Here is a 12057-nt window from a genome sequence, read left to right on the forward strand (position 1 = left end):
GACACCAAAAGTATCTTCCACCAAATCCATAACATGACTTTTGGAGTATATGCAGCTGCAGAATATCTTAGGGCTGTAAAATAGATTAGTTGTTTGCACAAAAGGCAGGCCAGAATTCACTTAAGATAGTAATACTGAATGGTGTTCTGTAAACCTTACCTTATTGCAGCCTCCATCAAATTGTTGTGGCAAAAATTCAATGTGTCTCACACCTGGAATAGTCTTTGGAAGTTGAATGACCTTTGTTATAGCCCAGCTGTCCAAGGAAATAACTGTCATTGTTTGTGACTGGCAACCAATTACCATAGCACGCCCATTCCTGTGAATTTCGATGGAAATAGGTTTTCAAAAAGTGAAACTAGTAAGCTGCTGTATAGCACAATACACTATAATTTTAAAAAAGAATACTATTCTGCTAATGATAAATAAAAATGAGGATGTCAACAGAACTGCATTTTTGTGCCACCTTAAATTAGCATTTGTTTGTTCACACCTGATACATAGAAAAATTTTTGTGTCTTCCTACAACCATAGTTTAATTTTGGAAAATCTCTTCTTCTTATACATCAAATAACTATCATCATTCCTACTGCTGACATGCGTGCTACATCTCTCACTAAAGACATCCCAATGGACTGCACATTTTCCATTTAATTCTTTTTGTTGTGCTAAACAAATAATGTTAGTGAAGTCTGATGCCAATGAATGAAACAAAAATTATAGAAGTTTTACAGAGAAATGGAACATACTTTATTTATACAACCAGTTTTAGTTGTCTGACCATCATCAAGTTCATAAAAACATTCATAGCACCATTTTAGGCAAAATATAAAATCATTATCATCAGGCAAATTGTCACACAGTAATATAAATTAAATCATCTCACTATAAAAACTGTGCCACGCTGTGTACTCTTACCAAGTTTTAACTTGAATGAGTACACTCCCTAGCACAGTTTTTATAGACTGACAATGGTATCCGTATTACAGTATGATAACAGTGTGTTATTCATGGCTTTATCACCTGACAATAAAGATTTTCTATTTTGCTGTGAATGTTTTTATGAACATGATGGTGATCAGACAACAGAAACTGTTTGTATAAATAAAGTATTTTACCAGCAGTGCAAGACAGTAATAAGACTTTTTTGAAATTTTACAAGACATTAAAGTCACACAACACTGCCTGTCAAAAGGACATACAAAGGGCAAAATAAGGGGGAAAGTTTCTGGGTTGTCCTGTCCCAACATATCTCCATTGAGCATTACACTATGATTACTTGCTTACTTAAGTTTTGAATGTTCCATCTACCTCATCAATTTCTCTCTTTCATCATACGAATGATCTGCCTCAACTACCCCCCCCTCTCTCTCTCTCTCTCTCTCTCTCTCTCTCTCTCTGCAGGTTCACATTATGATGCTGGACTCCCCTTTCTTGTTCACAGTATTGTCAAGTAGTATCTCAAAATACACTGGAGTTTGATCCACATTACCAATTTGCGGTAATATATAGGAGTGTTTGCGGCACAAATTTGTCACTTAGCAATGAAAATTCACTCTCTTTTCCTTATGATCAGCTGAAAGGCATTGAGTGATGATCGTTTTCCTCTGGACTCCTAACCCATTTCAACTGAAAAATCTTGATAGCCTGCCCAAGCTAACTTGGAAACCAGTGATGCCTAGTTCTTTAGCTATAGCTAATGCTTTGAGTTGGCATATTTCACTCCCCACCATCCATCCATATTGTTGTTTCTCATCTATATAACAACAGAGCATTTTTTTCAAGATCTGGATGCTTCACTTTTTGACTGCAAAATGCCTGGTGAACACCGTTCATTTCCTGAAGCCTCCAGTCACAAATACAACCCTCACTCACACCATATTTTCTTCCCGCTGCACTGTTTCCAATGTTCTCTGCTTCTTCAACAACTTTTCCTTTAGCTATGTACAAGCAATAACAAGAACTTGTAGCCATAATTGACAAGTGTCCTCAGAGTCTTTCATGGTGGCATGCTTCAATAAAATCCTCTCAGTTTACAAGCCACATCAATGGTAAGTTAACACATTGTTAATACTTCACTTCTAACATACTACTGACAAGTCACAGACTGAAGCCGCAACAATGCTATCATATAACAGCATCTATAGTTTGAGGTGGAGCAGTACCAACCTTATTTCAATTGTCTGCACACCACAGTTTTTCGTCCTTAAAATCAGGAGTAAATATGTAAGGATTATTCACGTATATACAGTATGTAGCCTTTATCTTCCCTTTGGTAGAAAATTTGAAGTCTGATGAAATCATCTTGGGTCACCAGGTGAGTCATAGTATCCAACTGTCACAATTTTTTGACTAGTTTTCTACTTCTCATATTCAGGGGAAGTGTTGGGTTCATGTCCAGTTCATTACTTTATAGCCAAAGGACTGTAAACTTCTCTATCGAGGCCCAGACGATGTGACAATCTCGCGCCTCTGGGAGAGGTGTTACAGCCAGCAGTATGGGGAGCACCCCCAATGGTTTGGAGGGGTCTCTGGGTATCAAGTACTCATGCTGCCTGTCTATTCTGCTCACTGCCTCCTTTTCTTTTGACAAGATCCTCATGTAATCTTATTTTCAGTGTCTCTATCATGGCCAAAACCCAGAACACTTTGGTATGGCACAGCACCAGTGTTCAAAAACAAACGTGTCATTCAGTGATGCTCTGGTCCACAACTGTTGACTTGTTGGTTTGGTCAACGTGAACACTCCTCAAATGTTCTGAACAACACTGTGAGATGCATTACTGCATGTGGCTGACGTGCAGCACATCGTACGCCCAACTGACGCCATAGACACTAGGTGCCCATAACCCTAGTTGGTTTTGGCTGCCTAAGCATACCCTTGATTTTAATGGTTTTTATATTATGCTCCTCCATTATTCTGGCAATCTTGGCTGTGGGCAGCTCTGGATACAGAAGGAACAACAGGTGCTTGGTTCCTTCTTCTGGACTGTTTTCCTTCTTCTTACTTGGCTGAATAGTGCATCTTATTTGTGTCTCTGGGCAGCCATTGTTGCAAACGGTTTCACGCAGGAGCTGTATTTTAATAGACAGACTTTCCCTGTTACACATGGCTCACACCATGTGTACTATGGTGGTAAGCAAACATTTACATTGCACTGGATGGTGGCACCGACTGGTGTTTAGGTACACATCCATATGCATCTTCTTCCTGCAGATGGAACGACCCTGTGAGCCACCAGTGTTCTTGTTTATCAGAATTTCTATAACCCGATGAAAATTTTTTTGTAATTGACAGATTGCAGTGGCATGGAGCCGTGTTGCTGGCATGGAGCCAGCAATGCATCAAAAGAATCTGGATGAAACCAACAAAATTGGCAACAAAGAAAGCACACTATGCTCGAGAAAAAACTAAGATGGTGGGTGGCTCCTACCACTCATCTTGCCGAAACATCAATCACAAAGTAATTTTAATTGGAGAATAATAATATGGGTTCTTCTTTACCTGAATGTCTAGGAACAGTAAGCTCCATTGCGAACCTGATATGAACACATCTGTTCCAGAAGCATGACTCTTTGTAGAAAGGTTTGTGCTCCAGCATTTCTAAATGATTGACTGAGGGGGTTATGAGACTAAACAGTGAGGTCGTCAATCCCACAATTCAGAGTCACTTGTGTAAGATAGAGGGTCTGAAGTTAAAACACACACAGCAGAAGGCATAAAAGGGTAGACAAAATCCAAAAACTGGAAAAACTAAGGGATAAAAAAGTGGTCATACGGCCCAGACCTAGAGAAAACGTAAAAGAGGCCCCAACCACAATCACCCTGCCCCTTCTGCAGGTGCAAAGTAAAACCTTTTAACTGAAAATAAAAACGATTTTCACATAGGAAACTGAGGATCAGTTCAACCACCCACGAATCGTCTCCCAATATTAAAAACAATTATGAATGCTATACTTAGTACAAAGGGCCAAAAGAAGGGGACATTCCTCCTACACATCAGGTACCATCAGTCTGGCTCCACAGCCACATTGTGGGGGTGGCTTGTTACTCAAGAGAAAACAATGGATGAGCCTAGTATGACCGATGCATAGATGGCATAAGACAGTGAACTCTTTTTGAGAGGATCGGAAGGAAGAGCACCAAACTGTAGTAATCTCCTTGATTGTGTGGAGCTTATTATGAAGAGCAATGGTGCGCCAGGTGTCATTCCACTTTGGGGCAAAGAGACATTTGATATGAATCTGCATATCTGCACCTGGGATCAAGACAGGGAATTGGGTAAGTATTTGCTTCTCTAGCCAGACGGTCAGCCAGTTCGTTCCCTGGGATTCCCACATGATTTGGGACCTAGAGGAAAACAACAGAGCAGGCTGCATGGGCAAGGGCAGAGAGAAGGTCATGGATAGAAGAGACAAAAGGGTGATGAGAGTAGCATCAGTCTATAGCCTGCAAGCCACTCATTGAGTCAATATGTTCTAAAATGCTTTGGAGGAAAGCCTGACAAACAAAATGGAGGGGCCTGTTAATGACTAGCAGCTCTACTGTGAAGACACTACATGATCCCAGCAGTAGTAAACAGTGTTCCATACCAGTAGGAGGCGTAAAAGAGTACCCCACCTTATCTATCATTAGAACCATCAGTGTAGAAGATCATAGCAGCCTGGAACTCTTCAGGGATGCATTGTACAAGATGCCAGAATATCATAGGTGCAACCGAGATCTTGGGACCCTGGAATAAGTCGGCCCAAAATCGTAGTCAAGGCACCATCCAGGGGGGGTTACGGGTGCATGGGATATACAATACAGGATGGTCAGGGAATTGTCAAATGGTGATTGTGTAAGAAACTATGAGTTGGCTCTGTCAAATTTGTAGGGGTAAATCTCCATTTCTGCAAGGAGACTGTTGACAGGACTAGTGTGAAAGGCCCTGACAGCCAGATACATCCCATAATGATGAACAGGGTCAAGTAGTTTCAGACTGGAAGGAGCTGCGGAGCCACAAACGTGACAACCATAATCTAGTCCGGACAAAACCAGAATGTGATTAAGATGGAGAAGAGTTGCATGGTCTGCAGCCCAAGGTGTGTGTGCCAGGAGGCGGAGAGCATTAAGCTTCCGCATGCAGGTAGTCTTCAGGTGGCAAATATGGGGCAACCACATCAGCTTTTTATCAAAAATAATGTCCAATAAATGGGAATGTGTTACTACATCTAGGTGATGATCACCTAAATAAAGTTCTGGATCGGGGTGTACTGGGTTGATGGCAAAAATGTATAACCCTCATTTTGGAGGGAGAAAACTGGGGGCCATGGGAGAGGGTCCATGCAGAAGCCCATTGGATGGCACCTTAGAGTTGATGTTCAGCAGATGCTACCAAGTGTGAGCTGCAACAGATGCAAAAATCATCAACATACAATGCTGGGATAACGAGAGGCCCAAAAGAGGTCACAAATCCACTGATAGCAATGAGGAAGAGAATGACACTTAACATAGCACCTTGTGGGATACCGCTCTCCTGGACCTGAGGGGTGCTGAGTGAAGGGCCAACTCAAATCCAGAAGAGCTAGTGGGGTAAAAAGTCACGGTTAAAAATCAGAAGGGGGCCATGAAAGCTCAAGTCATGGAGGTAACTAAAATATGACAATGTCAAGCTGTGTCATATGCCTTTTGTAGGTCAAAGAAGACTGCGACAAGGAGCCAGCAGTTAATAAAAGCCTGTATGATTGTTGTTTCCAATCTGAGGAAATGACCAGTTGTAGAGTGTCCTTCTCAGAAGCCACACTGATATGGGGACAAAAGGTCCCAAGATTCGAACACCCAACTTAATTGGAAGCTAGCCATCCTCTCGAGCAGATTACAAAGTCTATTTGTCAGGGTAATCGGGTGGTAGCTGTTAAGAGACATTGGATTCTTCCCAGGCTTAAGAACAGGGATAACTATACTGCCTCGTCATTACAAGGGGAAGGCATCTGTGCAGTAAATATGGTTGAAGACCCTGAGGAAATGTTGCCTCTGTGTAATGTCCAAGTGTTGGATCATCTGGTTGTGGATGGAATCCAGGCCTGGGGCCATGTCATGTGAAGAGGTATAAGCCTGCAAGAACTCCCATCAGTAAAGGGTTCATTATAGGATTTGGCCTGGTGGGTGTTGAAACAGAGGAGGGTTTGTTCAAGTCTGCATGTCTGCTCGAGAAAGGTACCAGTATAGGAAGAGGACACCGAAGCTGTCGCAAAGTGTCTCACAAGGTGTTTTGCAAGGACCAATGGATCAGTAAGCAGAACACCCTGTACGAGGAGACCCTGGACAGTTAATTGTTGCTGGCGGCCCAGAAGTTTACGGAGCTTGGACCAAACTCGTGATGAAGAGGCACACATCCACAGGGAGGAAACATTCCTTTTTACTCTGCTTAATAAGGTAGCAAGCCTTAACTTGGAGATGCTTAAAAGCGATAAGGTTGGTCTCTGGAGGGTGTTGTCAAAATCATTACAGCGCCCGTCGGTGGTCCTGGATAGTGACTGCTGTATCCTTGGTTCACCACGGTACTGGTCAATGACAAGGGGGACCTGTGGATAGGGGGATAGCAGTGCCAGTGGCATGAAGAAGAGGGCAGAGATGTCTTGCACGACCGTGTCAATGCAATCTGAGAGACAGGTGTTGAAATGCACAGCAGACACGTATAAAGGCCAACTAGCTCTGCGGAATGCCCAACGCGGAGACCTGGTGGCATGATGGCAGCAGGAGAATGATACGATCACTAGAAAGTGGTCACTGTCACAAAGATCATCATCAAGTGTTCAATGTAGGAAAGCTACAAGAGCAGGGGAGGATATCGGGAGATCAATAGCAGAAAAAATGCCGTGAGTGGCACTGAAGTGGGTAGAGGAACCATCATTAAGAGAAATAAATCAAAGTCTGTGATAAGTTGGTCAATTGGAAGACCCCTACCCATCAAAGTGGCACTCATTCACATGGGGTGGTGTGTACTGAAGACCCCTACCCATCAAAGTGGCACTCATTCACATGGGGTGGTGTGTACTGAAGCCCCCGAGGAGGAGCTGAGGGGGGCAGGAGTTGCTGTATTAAGGTATGCAGGTCAACATAAAGAAGTGGCCTACCAGGAGGAGATAGAATTGCAAATGGTGATTGCTGGGGTCGTTTGCACTTGCATCGCTATTGCTTCCAGGTTGGTATGAAGGGGGATCCAGTCACTAATGACATCAGTGAGAACCAAAGAGCAGACCCCTTCACACAATCCCGGGGGGGGGATTCTTTTTTTCTTTGTATACACTGGACATTCCGGTGAGTGGGGAGAATGGAGACTAGAGCAGTTTGCACAGTTAGATGGTGGGGTGCAAGGGCTCCCCACATGAGGAGGGCGCACACTACTACCACTGGGGCGCCTACAGTAACTACAGACGGGAGTGGCATCACATCGTGAAGACATGTGGCTGAACTTGAGGCAACACAAGCAATGCATGGGAGGTGGAATGTATGGTTTGACGTCACATCTATATATCATTATCTTGACCTCCTCGGGCACAGTATTCCCCTCAAATGCCACGATGAAAATGCCAGTGTCTACATGCAAGGGCTTCTTAGGGCCTCTGTGGACATGCGAGATGAAATAAACACCATGCTGTTCCAAATTAGCCCTAAGTTCGTCATCGGACTGGAGGAGAAGGTCCCTATGGAAAATTACACCCTGTGTTATTTTGAGAGACTTGTGTGGAGTGATGTTTACTGGGATGCCTCTCGCAGGCACTGAGGGAGGCCGCCTGACTGGCAGAAGTTGTCTTTATAAGGAAGGAGCCAGATCTCATCTTGCTTAAGGACTTAACTTCACCGAACTTGTCCTCAATGTGTTCAACAAAGAAAAAGGATTGGGTGGCAGCAAAAGTCTCCTCATCAGTCCTGGTAAACACCAGGAACTGCAGAACGGGTTTCACCCCAAGCCAGTGGGTCTGGTATCCAAGGAGGGTAAGGCTGGTAAGGTGGAAACAGGAACAGAGACAGAACTATTCTTAGGAAGAGACACAGTCACAGAAGAGTGGCCATATAGTTTAAGATGTTTTGTGTTCCAAACATCTGCCCTGGCACCATTCACTCCGAACAGGGGCTCGCCTAGTGGGCACCACCCACCCACAGCAATGGCTGCCTGGCAGGACTGTCTTTTCTGGAAGTTCCAATGGCCCAAAAAGACGGGCAACCACTCCTAGGCTAGCACAGGCATTCACGGCACAGGTACCAGCAGTGTGATCCCTTTGGTGTCAGGAGGCTCAGCCAGATGGATACGTAACAGCCCCCATGAACTAGCTACCAAGCTGGTGACCTAGCAAGGAAGCAAAAGGGCTCTGGTGGGGAGGGAGGGAAAGGGGGAAGGGGAAAAGGAAGAGAAGACTATGCCAAAGATGCTAGGGAGGGAATTCTTCCACATCTGCCTCACACTACAGATTTCAAATGGAGAGATGGAGTTCATACCTCGGAGGGGGGAGGAAAAAAGAAAAGCCAAAAAGAGGAGGAAAAGAAAACAAACCAAATACACAAGATGAAGCAAAGTCGGGAGGATAGCCAGGCCAACAAAGAAGAACACCAAGATAGGGAAAGGAAAAGGCAAAGTGAAAGGAATAAGGACAGGGAAGGAGAAGGAAGGGGAAGGTAAGGAAGCTCGGAAAAGAAGAAAGGCTGCAATAGCTCATACACCCATGTGTGCCACACATGTACCTAAAAATGAGCTGTGGGGGGGTCTCTAAATGAGTGAACTGGACATGTGCACAACTCTTCATCTGAAGAAGACTGCTAGGAAACTTGTCAGAACATTGCAACAACACAATGCCATAACTCTGCTGACAAACCGAGAAGAATTTGTCAATGAAATTTGCCGAGCAAGTCTGCATTACCAAATTTAAAGTTTTGTTATTATTTATTTTTGTTATACATGCATTTCTAACATTTGTTTGTAAAATATGTGCAATATTGCCCCATAGATTCAGCCCTAGAAATATGAGTTACAAGAGAGGGGGATGGACATATAATTAATTAGTAATCATATGGTCTTCTCTGGGCTTGTTGAGGAAAGTACCTCTGGATAATTAAAAGGCTTTACAATTTTGGATTAGTGTAGCAAGCATGCACTGTTTTGCAACTAAACAGAAGTTATATAAATGATCATACACATTTGAATGAGAATGGCATAAAAAGTTCATTCATGTAAGAACATAGAGTTACTTGTCTTCAACATACAATATTTATTCATTTATTGTTTAAATTCTCACATGCATTTATTCTTCTGTTAACCTCTTCCATCCAATCAAACCGATGATGCAATACACATCTTTACCCTTCTTGCATACAATGTTTCATTCTTATTGAACTCAGACACATTTTCTTTGTGTCTTTTCCCTCCGAGACTCCTCTTATTCCATTCTGTTACTACTACCTAGTCTCTTTTCCCACTGTAGCCTATTTATTTTTTTCCTTCTTTCCACAGTCTTGTTTCTTTGTTTCCTTATTTACTCACCTTGCTATCTCAGATTGCTCAGCTCTTACATTTGGACACTCAATTCATATGCTGTAATTTTAGATAAAATTGCAGATGATAAATTTTTATATTTCAAACCAAATGTTTAAGGCTCAGCCTAAGAACTATGTTATGACACTTTTGCACAATGGCTATCTATTTATTCACTTTGGATAATTATTTCTTCCATGACTGAAAAGATAACTTCCATTTTTAACAATTGTGACTTAGATGTATGTGTTCTACTTCATAATCTTAAAATTATTACCTTGTGAAAGCAATACAACGTATGTGATGACTCTTCCACATTTCAGGAACAATTTGTTTAAAACATTCAAAATTTCCATAACAGTCAAGTTTCCAGATGTGGATTGTATCATCTTGGAAACACGCAAGAATATGATTTAGCACCGGCATGAAAAATATCTGAAACAGTTTAAAAGCATTAAGTAATGAAAACTGTGCATCAGAAATTATTACCAAGTGGAAATATATTGTGACTTAGCTTAGGTTCTGTAAAAAATCACATCCTTGTACAAAATTTAAAATGCTATGGAACAGGCAAAAAAGTATCTTTTTATCCTCTTTGTACTGCACACATAGTGTGTTTCAGTTTCAAGTTGTTTACAGAGCAATAGGTAGTTTGAAAGTGAAGCAATCTGGCATGGTGTAGCACAGCGTTTTATCTTTAGTTCTTTGTTGTTTTTAATGTGAATTAATGAACCTTCGATTTTACTGTCACAAGATCTTCATTTTGTCCTTTTTGCAGATAGTAAAATTATAGGACTAGAAATAATACCTGTGTTAATGACAAATCTGCATACAATAAAATATTTGGAAATATCAATATATGTTTCAGGGAAAATTTTAGTGTTGAATTTTGACAAGAATGAGTACATATATTTCAGTGCCTCCCACAAAAATACCAGAACATATCATCTATTCAAACACAATAACTAGACCATAATTTATACAGACAATGTGATAAAAGAAGTTGCTAGTGTTCAAAATTACAAATAGATCTTAACCTGAATTAGAAAAGTCATTTGATGGACTTAAAAGTTTTTTAGTTCAGCTACATATGTAGCAAATACAGGAGGAAAGTCCTGACAGAATTTACCCCTTCTGACCTCAATATCCACTAAACCACTGTCCTCACACCATCCAGCCAACAGTTTCCCCTTCGTCTGTACCACCAACCCACCCAGTTTCAAGTCACCTGCACCATGCACAGCATTCCACCAGCTCCAGTACCCACGCATCATATGCCTAGCTCGTACATCTGCCATCACTCCCTCCTGTATTTCCTGCCAGCAACCCAATAGCTGCCCACCCCAACCTCTCTTCCTGCCTAGCTATTCTCTCTCTACCCACCCCACTTGAACTCCCACTCTACCCTAGTCCACCTGCAGTCCAGCTGGCACAGTGTAGGGGCACGAGGGTGTGTGTATTTTTACTCTAGCTCAACAAAGGATTTATTCTGAAAGCTGACAAGTTTTCTTTCTCTTCTGTCTGTGCCTGCCAACAAATCAATGCTTCTATTATTCAATGACCGGTCTCGTTCACATTTGCAGAAAACATGATTACATCTCTGGGAGAAAACAACTTGTTACTTTGACAACTGTTTCACAATATATATCAGGATTCTTGTCCATTTGCCATTAGTGATCTCAAAGAAATAATAAAAAAATGCAGGTGCCACGAAGACTTCATGTTACTACAGAAAGCAGCAGATGCAGGGTTGCCCATTTATTAAATGTATGCCAGTACAGAACACATGTATTGTGGATAATGTGGAGGAATTGGGTAACTCCTCCAGTTATATCGAAGAATATCTTGATACGGATTCTTGAGGGTAATATATTTGGCTATATTATTATTATTATTATCATCATTCATACTAGCACTGTATTGTATTTTACTAAAATACAATGTACATCTTTCATTTCTTTCTACACCCCAGAGACTCCTTTCCATGGCATCAACAAAATACGGTTTCTGTATGAGAAAAGAGAAGGCAACAATTTCTGAAATGCTATACTTTTACTTACAAATTCAAATCAAATAGGTATCAAAGCACACTAAGAGGAATTAGAAGTGAAAGAACGTAAGATAATGAGGAAAATCATAGGATCAAGAACTAAAGATGGGGTACATTATCCAAAACCCAATGCAGAAATATATAAAAATATCTCCAAAATAACAGACACAATGCACATGAGAAGAATCCAATTCATGGGGCACTTAGAAAGAATGGACTCAAACAGGTTAACGTACAAAATCCATACATTTTTAAAGAACAAAACTACAAGACCGAACTGGTACAAACAGACGGAAAAAGACCTGAGAGAATTAGGGTCTCCAAATCTACATGACAGAAATGAAATCAGAAAAATCACAAACACACGGGGTTTTGAGGAAGAAGAGAGAAAAACTAACCGACATACATGGTCTACGCAACGAAAGCTAGCCCATTCGTTGTTTATGAAGGAATACTGGGCGAAAAGGAAGGCCAACAAATGTTGATTACGCGTGG

General features: G+C 41.6%; 1 protein-coding gene across 4 annotated transcripts in view; it reads right to left on the minus strand.

The window, feature by feature from the left end:
• Nucleotides 1-12057, minus strand: part of LOC126262288 (TBC1 domain family member 31) — a 296133-nt gene that overhangs the window by 214486 nt on the left and 69590 nt on the right. For all 4 annotated transcript variants that reach the window (XM_049958811.1, XM_049958808.1, XM_049958809.1 and 1 more), the window contains exons 6-7: nt 9790-9947; nt 160-319 (exon numbers count right to left, since the gene is read on the minus strand). In XM_049958811.1, coding sequence (XP_049814768.1) covers nt 160-319; nt 9790-9947 — 318 coding nt within the window. The remainder of the gene's footprint in view (nt 1-159; nt 320-9789; nt 9948-12057) is intronic.

Source organism: Schistocerca nitens, chromosome 6 (assembly GCF_023898315.1).
Source record: "Schistocerca nitens isolate TAMUIC-IGC-003100 chromosome 6, iqSchNite1.1, whole genome shotgun sequence".
Taxonomy (NCBI): domain Eukaryota; kingdom Metazoa; phylum Arthropoda; class Insecta; order Orthoptera; family Acrididae; genus Schistocerca; species Schistocerca nitens.